A 22,741-nucleotide genomic window follows, 5' to 3' on the forward strand; every position below is an offset into this window, starting at 1 on the left:
CGTTAATGTATTAATCAGGGACCCAAATCTTTGGTTCTCCCAATTAAATTAACCCATTTTACAATAACTTATCTTCACAAAAATAAACCAGTACTTTCTAAATTGTGATTTAAAAATCATAGTCCAGGAATATACTTAGTTTAAGTTTATTTTGGATCTCCATGTCAATATACAAATACACTGGCATCATATGAACAGTACATCAAGATGGAATTATTCTTCTTAAAGCAATGTAAGACCATTTGACTCTTCACCCTCTGATGATGTCAGAGGTTTCCAAAGAAACATGTAGTTTAACAGGGCTATAGGGTGCTAGAGCCTCAACACATATTCTCTTACATGTTTTTTTAAAATTGTTGTTTACTTTTAAACGTTTTTCAGTACAGAGGTGAATATTTTTTGGGGTGAAATGGAAAAGTAGATTTTTAACCCCTTCATGACAAAGCCTGTACATGTACAGGCTCACAACGCATTGTTTTTAATCGGTTTCCAGGACAACCCATTGTTCTTAAGGGGTTAATATGTAAACTTATATTTTACTTTGTTTTTTACAAATGGAATGTAGGGATGGGGCATAATCCCAGTGCTTTAAGCAAATTATATCTAAAACCTTATCTCCTTTTTCTCTCAGTATATAAAAGCCAATATCATATGCAATGGTTCTGAGTAAGAAAGATAAACGCCTAAATGCATGTTTTTCTACAGCTTTCATTATTCGGCATTTATATTTGTTAAAGGACTAAGGAATATTTACCTCTGGTGTTGCTCTAGGCCTCACCCACAGCAACGCACCTTGCTGCCCCCTTTTTTCAGGCTGTAGGGATATGACACCAAATGTTTTACTCCACTAGAACGCACATGTATTTGTGCACTTTGCGCACATGGTCAATCTGTGTCTTGTTAGACACACACCCCATCAGGATGCTGAGCCAGCAATGGAGCCAACTGGAGGTTAGTATAGAGTGTCAAGAGATGTGTCAAGCTAAACACTAGGTAAATGGATCAATTGTGCCTATTAATTCAGCTGTCATATGCATTATAGGTGCATGTGATGGCCGAAGCAAACATATGGCCATTCCAATTTACTTTGGCAACCTGATGGTACCTGCTAAACCAGTGTGGGGGGTGATTTGTTACCATAACTCAATAGGTAAGTGGTATGGACTCCCCATGGATGTGGTGGAGCCTAAGACAGTATTTAAACGTGCATAAGATATGACAGTATTTAAACGTGCATAAGATATCTGAGACCAAGGACCGATTAAAGCCGAGTTGTTCATCATGAATAATTGGCCAAATAGAGGGTCCGAATGGTTCTTGTCTGCTGTGAAGTTTGTTTCCATGTACTTAAATTAAAAAAAAATCACACTTGCAGCATGATACACTTACAAATGTATCTGTTATAGTTTGGGGGGTTTTCTTTCCATATGGCGTCATGTGTATTTTCATGCACAGATCTACTTTTTGGAATGATTTGTCACATACAGGTTGTAAGATTGCCAGCAGGGGCCTCCTTACTTATCGGTCTGTCTCATCAATTCTAGTTTCGACACATATGTATGTACTATGGTAACATTGCATAAATTGTTGGAGCTATATCAACACAACATAATTCAGGAAAAGCTCCCACTAAACTGCTTAAACATGGGGAAAACATGCATAATTGCAAGGATGCCTGTTTTCTTGCCTGTGATAGATTTATAAATCACTCCTCATGTATTTCTGTGGAGGGCCCCCCCACATCGTCAACATCCAGAGACTATAATGCTTAGATTACTCTCAGTAATCTTTGATCTATTATGGATCTACACATGTGGAAAGAAAGTGAGCCTTTTTATCTGAACCTGCAGTTTGAATGTATATTTATGTATGTATGTATATTCATTCTTCAATGAACCATTCATTTAATGTTATAAGGTGCATTAAAGGACACTGAAGCAATTGTAATTTTAATTTTATATTGTCTTGAAAACAATTTTTAAAATCTTGGGTAACGTGTGCATCCTGGATTAATGACTAAAATGAATTTGATTTGTCCTACAACAAACTGACTGAATATTACCCAAAATTTAATTGGGGAAAAGGGTAATACTAAAAGAGTTTGCAAATAGCCCACTATTTTATTGAAATGTGTAGTTAAATCAATAAATACTCAGTTAGAATTATCTTTAATAACAAAGAAATGCGTCAAACATTCCATTAATATAACTAAGTTAAAATGATCTAGTGAACACTTTGATACTTTAGGCCAAACTGGGATAAATTACATTGTTCAAGGTTCAGCGTTCAGTGGCACATCAATGCCCTTTGCTTTAAGTTCCTGATTATACCTAAGAAAGAAAAAAAAAAAAATACATTTTTAAAAACATGGGATATTTGTTCAGCCGAGTAACAATACCTAAAACTCAAGTAAAATATAGCCAATAAGGTTACTGGAGAGGCATATACAATATATGACCAAAAGCATGTGGACACCTGACCATCACACCTGTCTTCGGCTCGCGTGCAGCTGTTTGGCCAAGGAAACCCTTTCCTTGAGGAAGTTTGGAACTCTGTAGTGGGGGATGTTACAGAGGACAGACAATTTTTATGTGCGTCAGCACTTAGTGATCTTACTCTGTGAGTGTGCATGGTCTACTGTTTTGTGGCTGAGCTGTTATTCCTAGACACTTCCACTTCACAATCATAGCACTTACACCAAAATTAGCAGGACAGGCTTGTGGCAAACGTAGCATTCTGTGACTGTGCCAGATTTAAGGTCACTGAACTCTAAAGTATGACCATATGGGAGGGGGGAGGAGGCAGAGTGGAGTATGGGAGGGGCAGGAGCCAGAGTGGTGTATGGGAGGGGGGAGGAGCCAGAGTGGTGTATGGGAGGGGGAGGAGCCAGAGTGGTGTATGGGAGGGGGAGGAGCCAGAGTGGTGTATGGGTGAGTTATAGTGGTGTATGGGGGGTATTATGAATTTTTTTATTTACCAAACTGCCCCCGGTTATGCACATCTGACCCCCAGCTTGCCACTGTGCCCCCATATATGCCTTATACCTCTTATATGCCAGTGATATGCAACTGAGCCCCCTGATATACCTTTTACCCCAGATATGTTTTATACCCCCCTGATATGCCTAATATCGATATGCCTTATACCCCCTATATGCCCGGAAATTCATAATACCCCCCATACACCACTATAACTCACCCATACACCACTCTGGCTCCTCCCCCTCCCATACACCACTCTGGCTCTTCCCCCTCCCATACACCACTCTGGCTCCTCCCCCCTCCCATACACCACTCTGGCTCCTGCCCCTCCCATACTCCACTCTGCCTCCTCCCCCCTCCCATACTCCACTCTGTCTCCTCCCCCCTCCCATACACCACTCTGGCTCCTGCCCCTCCCATACTCCACTCTGCCTCCTCCCCCCTCCCATACTCCACTCTGTCTCCTCCCCCCTCCCATACACCACTCTGGCTCCTGCCCCTCCCATACACCACTCTGCCTCCTCCCCCCTCCCATACACCACTCTGCCTCCTCCCCCCTCCCATACTCCACTCTGCCTCCTCCCCCTCCCATACTCCACTCTGCCTCCTCCCCCCTCCCATACTCCACTCTGCCTCCTCCCCCTCCCATACTCCACTCTGCCTCCTCCCCCTCCCATACACCACTCTGCCTCCTCCCCCTCCCATACACCACTCTGCCTCCTCCCATACACCACTCTGCCTCCTCCCATACACCACTCTGCCTCCTCCCATACACCACTCTGCCTCCTCCCCCTCCCATATACCACTTTGCCCCTCCCATACATCACTCTGGCTCCTCCCCCTCCCATACATCACTTTGCCTCCTCCCCCCTCCCATACTCCACTCTGCCTCCTCCCCCCTCCCATACTCCACTCTGCCTCCTGTCAGCCACGGAGGTTCACAAGACACCAGGGAGCCGGGTAGAGAGGCAGAGTGCCGTATGGGAGGGGGAGGAGCCAGAGTGGTGTATGGGAGGGTGGCTCCCATACACCCCTCTGACTCCTCCCCCCTCCCATACACTGACAGGAACTTTCACTGCAGAAGCCTCAGCGTAAGTGAAGGTGAGTAACGGAGGCTGTCTGTGCGATGCAGACCCCCACCGGCTGACAGAGAGGATGATCCTCTGTCAGCCGGTGGGGGTCTGTACGATGCGCACAGACAGCCTCCGTTACTGCCCTTCACTTACGCTGAGGCTTCTATGAAGTCAGTAACGGAACCGGGTAGAGGCAGAGTGATGTATGGGAGGGGGGAGGAGTCAGAGGGGTGTATGGGAGGGGGAAAGAGACCGAAGTGAGAGACCGGCCGACAGTGAGGGGAATCCAGGTCCCCTGCAGCGTTGCGGGGGATCTGGATTCTAGTGTTATAATCCGATCTCTGTTTGAGGTCGGATTATAATTTTTATAATCGATAAAAATCGATTTGATTAATCGATAATGAAAATCGTTGACAACGATTTTCATTATCGATTATCGATTTTATCTATTAGTTGTTTCAGCCCTAATCTTGACAAAGGTTCTGTAATATAGTATTGATGATATATAGATATATATATATAACAAATATACTGTGTACATATACACATTGGTATTCTTTCCAGGTATTGCAATGTAATAATGCTACCATATGCCAATATATTTTGGGATAGTGCTCCATTTTTGCAGGGGATTTCTTTTATATCTGAGAGTGGTCCTCCAGCCATAATCGGTACATTATTAAGAAAATACATACCTCCATATTCTATAAAGCTGGGTTCCCCCTGCACAGCCAACAAAAAAGTTTACTGCAAACAGAGACCAGTTTTTAGGGATAATCACAAGGGAATAACGCGACCAGATGAGTCCTGCAAAGAAGAAGAACGAAATTAATCACCGTACTTTGATTTTGAATATTGTTTAAAGTTAAAATAAATATATCCACATTTGCCAAAGGACACATCCATACTTTATTATGCATTCAAAATGATATATTTATATAAATCTGTTATTATTTTCTTCCTAAAATACTATTTTCGCTGTTATGTATTCAAAAAACAAATTAATTCAGGAACACGATGTTTAATAAGTGTGTAACGTACCAGTGGCCATTAAAACACCAGACTGAGCTGTACTTAGTTTATCTGCTGGTCTGGTCATGTCTGCAAGTCCAGCAACCACCAGTCCCTGAAATAAAAAGTGAGAGAATAATTTCAAATACTCGATTATATGATGACCCCCAAAAAATTTGAATATTATGGGGGGGGGGGAAGAAAAAGCCTGAATATAAGACTACCCTATAGGAAAAAAGTTTTACTAGTAAATATTAATTCACATGTAAACTTTTTCATATTTAATAAAAACTATGATTGAGAAAAATGCATTTTTTTGTTTTTATTTGCTTTTATATACCAACCTGCCTCCCTGATATTCCTTTTAACCTCCTATATGCCACTCTGCCTCCCTAATATTCCTTTTAACCCCCTATATGCCACTCTGCCTCCAGAAAGCCACTCTTACCCTCCCCCGACTTACCAGTGCTTCCCTAGACTTCTCGTCATGCTTCAGATTCCTTGGTGTGTAGTGGTGGCAGCCGATAAAGGTCTGCGCAATGAGCACAAATAACCGGCACTTTCGCCGGGCTTCTATGAATGAGCACAGGAAGGTCATGTGACGCAGACGGTCCGTCATAGAAGCCCTGGTGCTGGCGGCAGCGGAGGTTGTCTGCGCGCATCACACAGACCTCCACCGGCTGCCAGAGAGGAGGATCTGGGTCCCCTGCTGCGCTGCGGAGGATCTGGATCTGAAGTCTTGTAGTCATACCTCTATTTGAGGTCTGATTAGAGGACAATATCGAATATAAGACTATGGTTATTTTTCTAAAAAAAAATCCTTGTCTTATAATCGAGCAAATACATTAATTAAAATAACCATAACAAAACATATCATAAACTGTATAGAGAACTATTACAATAGTTTTAATGCTTTAATATTTTCAAATAAAACCTAATTTTCAAATATAGTATCAGAGGTTAATTATACTTAACAAAGAACTGCTTTTCTTGGCCTAGTGCAAAATCCATCGAAACCTTACGTTCTCTCAAGGAACATGTTCAAATAATATATTTTTTTTTTTTCATGGAATACCTTTCAAGTCACATAAAGCTGTAGTTTATCTTGGTTTTTTTCCCCCTGTATTTGCGTTAGAAATAGTCTTTGTACCCACTGATTTATAGTACTACAAACCAACACCTCCCCCATCCATCCTAAGAAAAGTGACAAAGTAAGTAACAAAAACACTTACCCATTTCATTATTGGTGCCCAGAAAAATACAGTTTTTGGACCTGAGATAAGATAGTACATGTCAACACTAACAATTTTCAAAATATAAAAAAAAAAAAAAAATAAGCACAACTTTACAAAATGATAACAGTGTTGTATGAGCATTAACAGGACTAGGAAAAATAAGTGCTCCAAATGAATTTCAATTAAGGGGAAAAGGTTCATCAGCTATTGTGATGCAAATTGCATTATAATAAACAAACAGTATCAATGTCTAAAATAATGTACAAACATGAAAATTTTGATACAGATACTGCTCTCACTTCAAATACTCTTGAAGTCAAATAAAATAACTTGTTTCCCCAGTATCCTAGTTGAGTGTAACAGACAAAAAGTCTGGTGGGGATAAGTATTTTATAAAAAATTTTCATTTGATCATTTTATTTTTTCTCTCCTTGCAAATCACTGCATATTTTGTAGGGATCAATTATAAAGTGCATCTGTTATCATATATCTAAATGATAATAGATCTTAAGTTATCCTGTATTGAGGGTTTATAAATGTATGCCATTGTAGCACACCTACTCTTGTGAATGTACAATTTCATAATTCACTGTAGAATTAGAAATACTATTCATACTACTGTTGAATGCCCAAACCCCTGCCAGAAATAATTCTTTGTGAGAAATTTTGCTGGGAACGTGTAACTGCCACTAGACGCCAAAGCAAGCTCCGTTACGATGTTGTAGCAAAAAGTGAAAACGCTTCTTTGATTTATTCTTTTTTTTTTATCTGGTAGAGATCACAAAGGAACAATACAACTAGACAACGTAAAGAAACACAGACAAACTAGTCGGGGGGGCTGGTCAACATAGACCCTGGGGTGCAGATAAACACACATCTCTCATCACAGTGGAGATAAGGAGGCAGATGAAACGGGTAACATTAACCAATGAGAGAGATGCCCACTTGCTTCGTGTTGTTCTATGGAGAAGGACAACCAATGAGAAGGGCGTCTGAACTCTCAAAGTTATTCTACCATGATTGGCACAGGCAGCAACTCTTGTTGTCTGCACTGACATATAATGAGGGTTATGTATAAAAAAACTATTGTGAGGCACATATTTACTAAATGGATTTTATCATCAAAACAACTTTAGTATTCTTGCTTATTTGGCCATTGCGTCAGTTGCTATTACAAGGCCATCTTTCAATTCTTTTTGCTATTTCAGAATCTTTCCCAAACCTCAATGGTTCAATAAATAAATACCATGCAATATCATCTGGAAAGTGACAGGGAAAGGTATTTCAAGTCATAGAAAGACGATATTCTAGCTTTACCTGAGTGCACGTGACATGGTTTAAAATGTCATATAATGGGTAACTTTCGAGGGCATTCTTCTAGGTCATAAATATAAATGAGCAGTGACACAGTCTTTACATGTTCTTGATAAAAATTGATGGAATGCGCACTTAAACTTATATAAAAGAAAGTCTTGTGGGAAAAAATAGATATGATTAAATTTTAACTAAAAACAAAACTCTTTCAACTTCCTAACTTATAAAGGTAACATCTTACATTTAATAAGAGCTCATTTTAAGAGTTTTTAAACCATAAAGATACAGTGATATACTGTATATATACTGTGTATAAAGATCAAAGATCAGAGAAAAAAATGTGTTTGAACTATAAAGAAATGAAGTGCAGCAGGAAAGACAAGAACAGTCTCTACAGGCTGCTTTAAATCGCTAGGGGGCAACTAAACAGTACACTTAGGCTGTCCTTAATAAAACACACAAGTTACACAAACTATGCCAAAATATATTAATTGATGGCTTTGTGTAACTATTATGAATTCCATTTCAAGTGTAAATGACAGAATAACAAAATAGAAACAGTCATTTTATATCAACATTCATTATAATGATCGTTGAACAGCATTGAGTACAGTATCTGTGAGACTGCATAGTGTAAGGGGCATTATTCCTAGAAAGCGTCGCAGAGGTTAACATGCATATTTTATACCACTAAACCAGTCAACGGCAGCGAGCTTTACTACAGTCTGCAGCGCTGCAGCTGGGCGGCAGCGAAAGCGTTAAATCAATGAGCTGCATGTAAAGTAATTAAATTAGGTCAAGGAAGATGACCTTCCCGTTGAAGAATGTGCAGCTTTCTGCATCGTTGCGTTTTAACGTGTTACCCGAATTTCCCCTAAATAATTAGCGTCTCGTGTCCCATCTCTAGCGTGAATGCTTCAATAAAATATAAGGCTATCCATATAGAAAACAGCAATGTCTATGAGTTTTACCAGCAGGGTGATTGTACAGAGGCCTTAGCTTAGGTGGTAACATTAGCTCTATCCTGTTCAGAGCCCGGTGATAAGAAGCCCTCAGTCCAATAGCCGCCGCCATCTCCTCTCCCGATATCAACAAACTCCAACTGCGGGGACTTGTAGGGCAAATCCGGCAAAAGCAAAGCTCTAGCGGAAGTGCATTTTGTCACAGCAAGGTCTCGGAGTGGGAGTATAGTAGGCAAGTCTCCTCATTGGTGCAATGGGCTAGGCACAACACTTGCAAGCCTTTCCTCTTCCCGTGTGTAACGGATAGCCGGTCAGTTGACTGCCAGAATGCAAATGAGCATAGAATGAATGAAACAGGTCTGTCCGGATTACAGTTAACAAAATTTAGCCTTGGAAGCGCAAAAATTTAGTACTCCTGAATACCTCAATTAGTCCAAGAAAAATTCCTTTAACCCCCTTAAGCCCGGGTTTTTTTTTAGCACTTTAGAGCCGTACATTTTTTCGCCTTTTTTTACCATTTGTGAGTTTAATTAAGATTGTTTGATGTAACCACACAAATAATACATTGGTTTGTTTTTTTTTAGAACAGATAGGGGTTAGATTTAAAACCACAGAAACATGCAAAAAATAACCATGAGTTATTTAAATCTAAGATATTTTTTTTAAATAATTTCTTATAATTTCTTCTACACATTAGGGGCAACATCCCCTGATTGCAGACTTACGTATTTTTATGTTCTAGAGGGCCATGTCATATAGGGTAGTATTCTTTATACTTCCGGCTTGAGAGGTTTTGGATAGTTAATAATTTTACTTTTTATATTTTTTGCGCTGTTAGTGCGATATGGATCAAACATTTTATGTATGCCATTGATGTCACAAAGACATCACTAAGCTCACTGTATTGTTTATGTACATTATTAGTCATTTGATTTATATTTGAGAGATCTTCAAGTGTGGGGGCGCCAGTGATATCACAATAGATCAGCTGGGGGCATGATGGCACTTTTATCCCCCATGCCATCTGTTACCATGGTAGCAAGCAGCCATATTCACTTGCCTGGTCCATTGAAGGGGTTACAATGTATTTTAACTTTTTTTTTTCTTAAAAAAAAGCATTTCTGGAGGCAGAGTTGCATAAAGGGGGTTAAAAGGCATATCACGGGGCACTCTGACTCCAGAAAAGCCTTATGCCCCCCATATCACCACTGCTTCTGGCTCCATCGTGTCTGGTGGGGGCAGTGGGTGGAGGCCCGCGCCTGATTAAGTTAAAGGGGCCGGTGTGCACGCACCGCGCCGCCCAATGGCCATGCCTCGGCCCTTTTAAAGACATGGGATGAAGTGTTGAGGCACGACCATTGGGCAGCGCGGTGCGTGCACGCCAGCCCCTTTAACTTCATTTTGCGCCGGCAAAGAATTTGGGGCCTTATAGACTGCATGCTGTCATTGATGCTAAAGGGGACAATATATAGTATTAAGAAGTAAGGGAATGCAGACTTGAATAGGGGTCATTTCATTGTTTCTTAGCTTCCATGTTTTGTTGTAATGTCACGGACTGGGTGAGCAGGTCTAATAGGAGCCCAGGTCCAGGGGATACGAGGGGCTCTGTCTGTACCCCACGATGCATGATGGCTTGGGGTTGTTACAGACAGATGCAGGAAATAAACCACAGACAGAAGATGCTGATAAGAGTTGTATTGCAAATGATGGTACAACAACATAAAATGATAGAAAGTCTCTTGGCTGGAAGCCCTCTGGATGGGGCACACACACGGCAGGGAATCCCTCTGGATGGGGCACACACACGGCAGGGAAGCCCACTTGCAGGGCACACGGCAGATAGCCCACTTGCAGGGTACTCAGCTTGGGAGTCCACTTGTGGGGTGCTGGCCGCAACGCAGGAAGTAGAGCAGGAAGTCCTATAACATCAATGTCAAGGCCCAGACTGAAGGACTGGACAGGTTTATATAGGCTGGCTTGATCAGGTAATAAAGTGTAGCTGGACATGATAATCACTCTGAGTGGTTCAGAGTGACAAGGGTGGCCACTAGTGGATGCTGACGGAAATGAGCAGCACAGAGTTCAAACAATTCCTAATTGTGCAGGGTTACATGTATGATTGTGCTGTTCTGTTTTATTTTTTTACCTTTTTAGGGGGATTGAGTTTTAAGTGGGGGTCACCAATGACGTTATAGCTCCTGCTCCTTGCAGGTTTGTAGGGATCATGTGTTTTTACCAACATGTCAGTAATCCAAGATAGCCAGACTCACTATAATCCAATATTTATGAAAAATCAAAAAATCTATGTAAATTGCACCTAAACTAGTTACATGCAGGGCCGGCCCGACAATGGAGCCAAGTGGGGCAACCGCTCCAGGCGGCACTTTTTTTTTTTTTTTAAAGCGAAAGAGAGAAAGGGGTGCTGAGTGGTTTTCGCTTACCAAGCTGTCAGTACCCGCTCGGCGCCCCTCTCTCTCTCTGCGGCGAGTCTCCCTGTTCGGTCTCGGTGCCGGCTTGTAATGCTGAGTGCCGGAAGATTTCCGGCGCTCAGCATTACAAGCCGGCACCGAGACCGAACAGGGAGACTCGCCGCAGGACTGCTGAAAGGTAAGTACAAGGGGGGGGGGGGGGACGGAGGGAGAGGAAGGGTAGATAATGGGGGGGGCGGCATTTTAAAATTTGCCCCAGGCGGCATTTTGCCTTGGGCCGGCCCTGGTTACATGCAATCACTGTAGTGTCTTGATTTTGGAAATATCACTTTTATATAACATTTCCATGTATTTCTGGCAATTACAAGAGAAATATTAACATGTGTAGACCTTTGTTTCAAAACGTTTTACCTTTAGTATGCTGGGCCTGTAACTTTAAGGGGAAAATGTCTCTGGCTCCTCATGTATAGATTAATGAATATTTAATTACTCTGTGTGCATGGAAAATTGCTGAACACATATTGGGGTGTTGTTTACAAGTGACAGATAGCTGGAGCTGTAAATTCATAACTAAAGCACAATGTGTTTGTCTATTTTGTATCAGATTTATGCTATACCATGAAGTGTGCTCACATATTGACTTAAGGGCCTCATCCTGTACATTAACCACTTAAGGACTTTTTTTTTCTTTGTACCCAAGGCTGTTTGCGGTGCTTGTGTCTAGCTGTATTTTTGTTACCCAGCTGTATTTTTTGGTTACCCAGCCAAGATTAGAACAGAAAGTATTGTGAGTAAGACATGCAAACTCTGCAGTGTGGGTATAGATCAAATGAAAGATTGGGGTTCTCAGGCCCTCATTTGCACACGGCTCAGTATTTGGACTCGGCCCACCTCTGCCCAGTAGGAGGTTATTGTAGTGGTAAACATGGGCGGTTCCCTGACTTGAGGATGAAACCGGCTGGATATCAGATTTTGGAGCAAACCCCTCACAAAATCTAGGTACCCCAACTTTGCAACAGTGGGTATAGTCAATTGAGTACCACATGGAAACAGATTAATGAATAACGTGTACATCCCACATTGTGGGTGTAGATCAAATGTGAATCACATGGAAGCATAGAGATCAACTAAATAACGTGCAAACCTTACATTGCAGGTATAGGGCAAAAGAGAACCACATGGAAAAGGGGAACAACATGTGCAAACTTTTAGAAACATACAGAGTAACAGAAATGCCTATAACATTTTGTTTAGTAACAAAATATACAATTAAAAAAAAAAATGTGTATGGCGTTGGAGTGGCTGTGTGCAGGCCCGGACTGGCCATCGGGCACACCGGGCATTTGCCCGGTGGGCCAGGCCACGGCAGGGCCGGATTGATTTAGGGGCTGATGGAGCTGCAGCTCCAGGTCCCTACCTTAAAATAGGCCCAGTCAGGACCTTAAGCCTGCCGCAACTGCGACCGGGTCCGCCACTCTAAGGGGCCAGGAAGCCCCCACCAAGGCCGGCCTTAGGGGTGTGCGGCCGCCCCGGGTTTAAATTAAAACATCAGAGTTTTTTTGTTTACTTTATTTAACATCCTCCTTGTTAAATAACGTTTTTTGAACTTTATTTAACATGGAAGATGTTAAATAAAGTTAAAAAAACAAAAAACCCGATGTCTTAATGTAAGCTCTATGAGGCCGCAGACCCCTAAGGCCGGCCTTGGTGGGGGCTTCTCGGCCCCTTAGAGTGGCGGACCCGGTAGCAGTTGCGGCGGGCCTAAGGGGCAGATGCCCCTTATGCCCTGCGTTAGCCCAGTCAGTCCGGTCCTGACTGGGCCTATGTTAAGGTGGGGGCCTGGAGCTGCAGCTCCATCAGCCCCTAAGTCAATCCGGCCCTGCCGCGGGCCCGGTCGCAGTTGCTGCTTGCTCCGGCAACAAGGTAAGTAGGGTGAGGGAGGGGGGTGCAGTGAGAAGGGCAGAGGGGGGTTAGATGGTGAGAAAGGAAAAAAATCCTGATTTCTCCTAAATTGCACTATATGACTGCATTCGTTGGAATATTATTCTTTAGGTATTCATATCATAAAGCCTCTCTATATTGCTGGAACCTTAGCAGATCCGACATTATTTTATTTGAAGGTTTAATCGCATCAAAACAACAGAAGCTTTTAAGAAGCCTATGACAACAGCCTATCAGCTCCTACTTTTTTGTCACACGATTATAAGTGTTCCCAATAAAAATTAGGTTAACTTTTACACGGTTAAATAACGATTTGACGGTTGGAGCAAACGTGTTCATTCTGCAGCGGAGTTGGAAACAGCAAGTTTAAAAGGCAGACATATTAAGAAAAATTCTACAGTACAAATACAGACGGAGGGATTTGTTTAATTATTGACTGATGTACATTCTTGATAATGTGATAATTTTTTTTAGAAAAAGATAAAAAAAAAGATAGTGGGAGAGGGGATAGATAGTTAGATAGTTAAAATAGTACATATTAAGAAGTGGGGAAGGGGGTACATAGTGAGAAGGGGCAGATAAGAAGGGAAGGGGGAGAGGGGGTAGTGTGAATGCGTATGAGTATGAATAAATGTGTGGATGAATTGTGTGAATGCGTATGACAATTAATGAATTCATGTGTGGATGAATTACTTGAATGATTTGTGAGACTGCATTAATGAATGTGTTAATGATTTGTGTGAATGAGTGAGCAAATGCAAAGATGGTACATAAAGGGTGGGCTTTAACAATAAACAAATAAATAAAAATGGGCTGCTCAGGCTTAAATGCCCGGGCCTATTTTTTGTCCCAGTCCGGGCCTGGCTGTGTGTATATATGTGTGTGTGTGTGTGTGCGTGTAAGGGAGGTGTTCGATTGTGTGTATACGTATGTATGTGTGTGTATCATTGTATCATGTATCATTGCAAAACAATCCACTCAATATCTATACCCAGTTTTATTTCCCTTTGTTACATTATTTCCCCTCAATCGGCACAGATCTCTTTTATGGATGCGGACACACAAATTTGGGGCTGTGTATTTAACATTCAGGCTTTCAGCTCCAGTAGCCCCCCTAGCAATGCCACTGGGTATGACAAATGAGGCAATGATTTCTGGGATACCAAATAGCAGCCTTAGATGCAACTGTATATATTTGGGGACATATAAAAACAAATGATATCTCTAAAACAAAAATGTATGGGGAAATTATATAAAGACAAAAGGAGAAATGAAATATATCAGATGTGGTGAACTATAACACTATTACAATATTAAAATACAGATAGAATAAATTACAAAATTTTCCAGTAATTTTTGACTATAACAGCAAATCAAATAACATTTAAAAAAAATAAGAAAACACTGGAAATTATATTAAAAGTTGAGAAATACCAGAGATCACTGGTGTATTTAGAGACACTTCTAACCTAAAACAAAAATTACCTCTGAAAACTGCACAGGGAAATGAAAAAAATAAATTAAAGCACACAACCATTTTCTAAACCAGGAAATCTGGTAAAATCTGCAAAGAGTTCTAAATAAAAAAATCTCTCGTTTCTCCACAAACCTAATCTATTTTATAGGATGTCCGTGTGGACTTCAGTACACAGGGAAGAACCACTGGCACTATAAAAAAAGAGAATGAAGGTACATGTAAGGAATATAGAGATATGAATAACACAACATTCGCTATCCAAAAAAAGGTTGCCTGGTGCAAGTGGCCGCGCATTTCGAGTTCTGGTTTAATCCTTCTTGGCTGCTGTTTGCCACCTACCGTAGGTGTCTCAGTGGTGCCGGTGGGCCCTCCGGGGAGCTCTTTTCGCTTTACGGCGTGTTCCCAATTTACCGGCGGACACCCTTGGTATTTGTTTCCCTTTTCCTGTCCCGCTCCTCCCTTTCCCTCCTCCCCTCTCTTGTGCCTGTCAAGTTCCCTCATTTTCTTGTCCTCCTAGGTCTGTTTTGGGGGGGGGGGGTTGTCTTCTTGTTTAGTGTGTGGTGGGGGGGATTGTCTTTTTCTTTTGTTGAGGTTTTCTTCTGAGCGTTCCTGCCATGGCCTATCAACCTATGGATTTTGTTGTATTCTCCCTTAACGGGAATGGTCTCAACATACCAGAAAACGGTCCACTTTACATCAGGATTTAAGACATCAGGGACTAGGGACTTTCCTACTACTAGGGACTTTCCCATCACTTTTTTATAGCTCTAACCCTCTCTCTAAGTCGAAGGGAGTGGCCATATTGATTTCTCAGCATTTTCCGCTCTTTGAGGTTATTCAGTTGTCTGACACTGAAGGGAGATTCCTCTTTATCAAGGGGAAGGTTGGTGGGGTAATGTATACTTTTGCTAATGTCTATGTGCCCAATGTTAAGCAACATGTGTGGCTCGCCAGGGCACTGCGGCAATTGCATGATTTTCAGGAAGGGACCCTTGTGTTTGGTGATGACCTTAACATGGCTCTCAACCCGAAGTTAGATTCCTCTGCAGGTGTATCCTGGACCCCTACTCCGGTGATGCGATGGATACAGACCTTGCTGAAAAATGCACAGTTAGTTGATTGCTGGAGGGCTTTACATCCCACAGACAAAGACTTTAGTTTCTTCTTTGTTCCACACAAGCGGTACTTTCGTATTGACTGTTCTTTCCCCATTATTCTGTGGCGTGACACTTACTGAACAAGGCTAAGGCCCTGATACCTGTACACTAGGGTGAGAATTTGTCGCCTTCCATTAGGGAGGTTGGTTGCTAGAGTGAGCGCACAAGGGCCCTTGAGGAGTTGGCGGCTCATCATGTAGGTCAGGAAGGAGGAGCATGGGAAATTGTGGTTTTACTGGTCTCGTGTCACGGACTGGGTCCAAACAGATGACTGAAAGGACCAGCGCGCCCGATGATTGTATGCAGGAGTTACGGTGCAGTAGTGGAGTTGAACAGGGCCTGGTTGCAGGGCGACCACACTCACCCAGGTGATGAGTATCTAGGGATGTGCAGCCAAACACCAGTGCCCTGATATAGCAGCGGATGTAGTCCAGAACAAAGTCAAATCCTGCAGGCACCCTAGAACAGGCATGAGACATCGCACAAGACTCATATGCAGGATGCTGCAGGCTGGGAGAATGGAAGCTAAGCAAAGGGTGTAGCAGAAACATAACAAGCAAGGGACAGGGAGACCAGGCACGAAACATAACCAGACAAGACATACATGTTACAGGGCACTACAGTGAACCAGACAAGGAATAAACATTATTAGACAAGATATGCATGATACAGGGCACAACAAAGGACAGGGAAGAAGGCAAGGAACACAGGGGAAGGAGTGAGGAGCCGGAATCCTCGGACGCTTCTCCTTTAAGCAAGGATAGGTCATATTGACTAGGACATGGGGAGAGGAGAGAGGAACCAGAATCCTCAGATGATACAAGGAAGAAGGGCAAAGGTACGTAAGAGACAGACAAACATAAATACAGAAACTAGCTAAGACTGTTTGATAACAATTGGAGATTCCGTCACATCATATGGCCATAGTATGCTTAGCCACCACTACGCCAAAGTACTCCAATGACGGTGGGTCCTAACGCTAATCCCTGCTGACAGTGGTACGAAACAAACCAAACATGTAATCAAAACACATAGCACTGAGACATACCTTAGACTGCAGACTGAGACAAACAGAACACACCGGTGGGGCACACCTTATAAAGGAAACAGAGCTGAAGCAGAAGCAAGGAATGGAAGATCAGAACAAAGCACAAGGAAATCCAGGAATGGATCGAAGCAAAACAGGGAAACTGAAACAAGACAGATATGCAGCTCCACAGCTGGGCAGAACGTGACATCTCGTTAGCGATCCTTCCACATGACTCGTCCTAACGTGATTCCTCTGATGGAAATCGCATATCTTTTGGGGGGGATGTGTGTGGGTTGTTTTTTTTTTGTAATTGTATTTCCCGTTCTTCTCCCGGAGGGACTACCAGGGAGGGACGTACCAGAGAGACCCTAGTAGCACCCCCAGGTTTTCGATGAGCCCAACAGTGAAGATGCCCCGGAGTAGGTATATATAGTAAGGAAGATAGTTCCTGAGTATAGCTGGAGAGATCCACTCGAAATAGGTATGTCGGAGATAATCGGTCAGGCACAATTCGCTAAATAGCAGGCGGATAGGCCGAGGGCAAAACCAAACGCAGAGTCAGACGAGCCAAGGGTCAAATCCAGAGCGGGTAGTCAGACAGTCCAGGTCATATACAGGATGGCGCAAACACAGCCAAATCGTAGATCCAAGAGTAATCAGGACAAGCCAGAAATCAGATTCACCAAAAACGCTTCCAAACAGGCAATACATCAAAAGACCACACCACGGTACAGGCAAAAGGACTTCTGGACTTTTAAATCTGGCGCCGGTAGCCACCACGCCCACAACACAGACATCACACGCGCCCCCCTCCCTGCCAGAATATGAGAATGCGCCAGCTACTGCTATAGTGGCGCGTGCATCCAGCAGGGGGGAGCACAACCGACACGTCGAGCACCCGGCCGACACTTCCTCCTGACCCCGACACGAGGTAAGGGTAGCGGGACACCGGGAGTGGGACGGACGGATGAGGGACGACAGGAAAAAACAGGAGTGCGGGAGCGGGTGACAGCATGTTGTTTTTTTTAATTTTGGAACATTCGACCAATTCAATTTACCCCATCAAATCATACCTTTTGAAAAGTAGAAACCCAGTGGGTATTTCAAATTCCAGTATTTTAACTCTTTCCATTTAAGTATTTTTGTAAAAATATAGCACTCATTTTAAACTTCAAATAAACTTCATATATATTATTTTTTGTTGTTTTTTTCTGCATTTTGTTGAAACCGAATGGGCTCCCTGATGTTGACTTCACTAGAAGATTAGTTTTAAATGTTACTAAATTTTTATAGATTTTCTAAACTATTTTAAATTTTTTTTCCATTTTTTATTTATTTGAGTAAGCTGGGCTTCATTGACTTACATGGTTAAATGCACTTGCTGTCTGCAGAGACCCTCTTGGGAACTTGTTTATTTTTTTATTTTTTTTTTAACACTTAAAGTTTATTGGTTTTACAATAGACCATGCCAAGACAAAATCAGCAAATGTACATAGATCAGAAAGATAACAATGGCAATGAGAACCAAAATACACGGGACCGAGGTTCCCAAATACTCTCAATACATCCTCGTAACATAACATATGACATGCAAAAGAAAGAGAGTAACAACATATAATGGAAGGCACAGAGAGACAAAAAACAAAAAAGAAAAAAACAAAAAAAACAAAAAAACAAACACATAAAAGAGAGACAAGGACACACAAAAGGGAAAAGCACACCAAGGGAAAGACAAGGAGGGGGGGGACAAGGATAGGATACCAAGAACTAGGCCGCAACCAATCGTTGATACGCCTGAACTATGAAGCCGCAGTAGCCTTGAGAAACCAAGGCGTACGGAGTGACCCCAATATGAAGCCCGCAGGGGTATGACCAAATTGATTTTGATAGAACGTAAGCCAGCCTTCCCAAGTCTCCTCAAAAATATGCGTGTGTCACCGGCAAAATGAGCCGCCCTCTCATATTGGCAAGTCGTAGTAAGAGAATAAAGGACATCATGTATAGAGGGGGGAGATACAGACTTCCATTTCTTAGCGATACTAATTTTCGCAGCAATAAGCACATGCGCCAGCAGCTTCCGACGAGGGCCAGAGAGGTCATCCGGAAACATGTCCAGGAGCGCCAGTTCAATCGACCGAGGGACCTGACAGGAGAGAAGGTGAGCACCAAGATCAAAAACGTCCTTCGGTAGCCACTCAGGACAGGGCAGTCCCACCAGATATGTGTCATCGAACCCCGGGCACTGCATTGACGCCAGCACAATGGAGAAACCGTCGGGAAAATGGACGCCAACGTGGTGGGTACATAGTACCAGCGAAACAAGATCTTCCTATTAGTCTCAAAGTGGGTTACATTTTTGGAGACACCACGGATCGTGGACAGGGCCTGAACCCAGTCGGAGACATCAAATGTGCGACCCAATTCGCGTTCCCACGTGACCATATAAGGGAGCTTAACATCCGTACCAGGATTCAGCAGAGCCTGGTAACACAGCGAGATGGCCTTGGAGACCAGTGGAGCCCGAAGGCACATTTTGACGACAGGCGTAGCGGAGCATGTGACACAGACTTCTGCAGAACAGAGCGGAGCTGAAGGTATTTGAAGAAATCCTGTCGCATGAGGCCAAACTCAGCACACAAGTCCTGGAAGGAGCGGACGTGCGATGATGTAAAAAGCTGTGAAATCGACCGACACCACGCCGGATCCAGGCATCCAGGACGTTTGCGGCAGGATAGCCTTTACGGCAGAGAGCGGAGCATATCGGGAAAGCAGTGGCGGAAAACAGAGAGAGAGTCTATGTTTATCCCACAGAGCAATGGATCGTTTCATAGTAGGTAAGGCGTCCGCTAACGACGGCCTCAGCGACTTAGGGAGCCACAGAAGATCTCCAATGCCGTATGGACGAGTAAAAAGGGTCTCCTGATCAACCCAGGCCACCCGGGAAGCATCCGAGAAGAGCAGCATAGCCTGAGCCAGATGGGCAGCCAAATAGTAGAGCTGAACATTCGGAATACCTAAACCCCCAGAAAACTTGGGCCGCTGCAGGAGCTTCGTAGATATCCTCGGACGTTTGTGAGACCAAATAAAGGCAATGAGGCGGGGACCGAATGGAACGCAGGAAGGCAGCCGGGAGGACCACAGGGAGTGTCCGGGAAAAAATACAGGAGTTTAGGTAACGCATTCATTTTAAACGCCGTGATACGCCCCAGCCAGGAAACTTCCAGCTTAGACCACCGATTAAGGTTCTCTTGTATCCGGTTCCAGAGGGGGAGAAAATTATGCTTAAACAAAGTAGAAGTGCACTTGGTGATACGGATCCCCAGGTAAGGAAGAAAATCCGAACGCCAATCGTATGGAAAAAAGGACGAAAGTGTAGTCACCAACGAAGAGGGATATCCAATATTAAGGGCCTGGGATTTGCTCCAGTTAATTTTATAATATGAAACTGCACTAAAGGAGTCCAGCAAAGCATGCAACCGCGGCAGTGAAGTTAAAGGTTCCGTGACTGTCAGGAGCACGTCATCCGCGTACAAACTGATTTTAAACTCCTTAGCACGGGCAGAGAAACCCTTGATCTCAGGATCTTCACGGATTGAGATCGCCAAAGGTTCCATAGCCAACGCAAAGAGAAGCGGAGAGAGAGGGCATCCTTGACGTGTACCATTACAAATGCGAAAAGATTTAGAAAGAAATCCAGAGGAACACACCTTGGCCGAAGGGCTGCTGTAGAGAAGAAGGACCGCGTTGATGAACACCACTGGAAAATTAAAGGCCTCTAGGGTAGCTCTCATATATCCCCAGTGGAGGCGGTCAAACGCCTTCTCCGCATCCAGGGAGAGGAGAAGGCATGGCGATTTAGTAGCATTAGCCAGATGGACAATATTGACAATCTTGCGGGTATTGTCTGACGGCTGGCGGCCCAAAACAAATCCCACCTGATCATTTGAAATCAGCGATGGGAGAAGGCCGTTCAAGCGCAGGGCTAAGAACCGGGAAAAGAGCTTAGTATCTGTGTTCAACAGCGATATTGGCCTGTAGTTGGCACAGCTGGTGGGAGATTTACCCGGCTTGGGAATGGTAACAATCTGCGCCTCCGTCATTTCACTCGGTACAGACGATGCAGACAGAAGATGACTAAACAGGGAGCAGAGACGCGGGGCCAGTATGTCACGAAATTTCTGATAATACGAATTTGGAAGGCCGTCTGGCCCAGGCGCCTTATGAGGCTTAAGCCCCTGGAGAACTGCCTCTATTTCCTCAATTGACGGAGGAACAACAAGAGAGTCCCAATGCGTAGTTGACAAAGCAGGGATAGGGAGCGACCGTAGAAAGGCAGCAATGGAGGCCTGCGACGGCAGGGCAGTATGTGGCTGGGAGTGCAGATTATATAAAGAGTCGTAATAGTCCGCAAAACTGTCCCCGATATCTTTAGGGTTATAAAGCCGTCGACCATCAGGAGCCTGGATATACTGCGCCGAGATCTGGGCCGAGCGCTGGGTAAGCTTTTTAGCAAGCAAAGAGTCCGCCTTATTGCCCTTAGCGTAATAGGTCTGCTGGAGCCTGCGGAGCATATATTCAGTGCGTTGTAGTTGAAGACGGAGGATATCTGATTTAACAGCCATAAGTTGACGGTAGGTATCCTCAGACCACGACATCTTATTAGACAGCTCCAGCGCTGTGAGACGCTGTGTCAGATCAGAAATGGATTGCGCATAGTCCCGCTTACGTCTAGACGCCAATTTAATGAAACAGCCCCGAACAACAGCTTTATGGGCCAGCCACAGAGTGGTAGGAGCAACGTCGGGAGTATCGTTGAGCTGAAAATAATCCACAAGGGAATCAGAAACTGCTGTAGCAAACTTTCATTCAGCCTCCACCTAGAGGAAGCCGCGCTCCGGGGAAACAGGTCAAAGGAAGTCCATATAGGAGCATGGTCGGACCACGTTATAGAGCCTATGTCCGCTTGCGTGGTCGTTTGCAAGGTAAGTTTATCCACAAGAATCAAGTCAATTCTGGAGTAACTGGCGTGTGCCGCCGAGTAGAACGAATAATCTCTGTCGAGGGGATGGGTGACCCTCCAGGAGTCAAACAACAAATGCTGGTGCAACAAGTCCTGGAAACGAGAACTTTGAACGGTCAGAGACTTCAAATACTTGGACGACATCTTAGCAGAAGAGTCAAGAGACGGGATCGGTAGCAAATTAAAATCCCCTCCAACAAAAATCCGGCCAGCAGCAACCCTACGTAACTTGGTGAAGACACGGTCCAGGAAAGAGAGCTGATGAGCATTAGGAGCGTAGACATTGAGGAACGTGCACACCAAACCATTGAGAGTGCCATGGAGGATGAGAAAGCGACCTTGAGGGTCACAGATTTTCGAAAGGAGTTGGAACTGGACATCTCTGCGAAATAAAATAGCCACTCCGAGTTTCTTGGAAGTAGAAGAAGCGTGGAAGTCTAAGGGGTAGTATTTAGAGGTCAAACGAGGAGTCCTCGATTTGAGGAGATGAGTTTCTTGAACCATAATGACAGAGGCGTTACGTGATCTCGCTTCCTGAAGAAGCATATGACGTTTATGGATAGTATTAAGGCCCTTAGCGTTGATCGAGAGCAGCGTAAGGAACTTGTTTATTTTTTAGTTGGCTTCGCCATCTTGCGAGAGGCTACATCTCTCACTATGGCGCTTATGGCCGCTATCCAGAGCCGTCACAGTGCATTCTGGGATGGATTTTCGGTTTCGTTGAATGCCTCATTATCCAGGCATTTTAGCAACACTGTTTGAGCTTAGGAGGCAATTGTCTTTTAAAGTAAGTGGCCGTCCCCATATTTAGCGTATTTAGTGCCTGGAAAGGGTTAAAATACCAGTATTTGAATTACCCTGGTGTGTCTAGTTTTCAAACATATATGGTTTGATGGGGTAAATTAAATTGGTCGGCTTCAAAAATGTCCCAAGTCATGGGGTAGATTTTTTTTTTTAAATGTTTTTTTTTATAGCAATATGCTACTTGTACTTATTGTCCTACATGCAAAAAATAAAAACATTAAGTATTTATTAATTCAGGACAAATAGTAGAATCTTTTTAGCTAGTTTTTTTTCCATTAGCTTTTATAGATGAGTAAAAGATTTTTCA

General features: G+C 43.4%; 1 protein-coding gene across 1 annotated transcript; it reads right to left on the minus strand.

Moving 5' to 3' along the window:
• Nucleotides 1-2,272: 2,272 nt before the first annotated feature.
• LOC149298428 (mitochondrial pyruvate carrier 2-like) lies at nt 2,273-8,697 on the minus strand. Its single transcript, XM_089487581.1, has 5 exons — nt 8,586-8,697; nt 6,298-6,338; nt 5,096-5,180; nt 4,750-4,861; nt 2,273-2,330 (listed from the first exon to the last, which is right to left on the minus strand). Exons 1-5 carry the CDS (start codon nt 8,686-8,688, stop codon nt 2,273-2,275), a joined length of 399 nt encoding a protein of 132 aa, XP_089343707.1. The 5' UTR covers nt 8,689-8,697.
• Nucleotides 8,698-22,741: the final 14,044 nt, after the last annotated feature.

This window comes from Sceloporus occidentalis, unplaced genomic scaffold (assembly GCF_023333645.1).
Source record: "Sceloporus occidentalis isolate IW3139 unplaced genomic scaffold, rSceOcc1.0.p SCAF_33, whole genome shotgun sequence".
NCBI classification, from domain to species: Eukaryota; Metazoa; Chordata; class Lepidosauria; order Squamata; family Phrynosomatidae; genus Sceloporus; species Sceloporus occidentalis.

Bases quoted from the DNA above. Each gene is read 5' to 3' on its own strand.
- LOC149298428 (XM_089487581.1), bottom strand. From the start codon at position 8,688: ATGGCGGCGGCTATTGGACTGAGGGCTTCTTATCACCGGGCTCTGAAC. The intron at 6,339-8,585 runs GTAAAACTCATA...ATCTTATCTCAG, and splicing joins TCTGTACAATCACCCTGCTG to GTCCAAAAACTGTATTTTTC. The intron at 5,181-6,297 runs GTAAGTGTTTTT...TTTTTATTTCAG, and splicing joins GGGCACCAATAATGAAATGG to GGACTGGTGGTTGCTGGACT.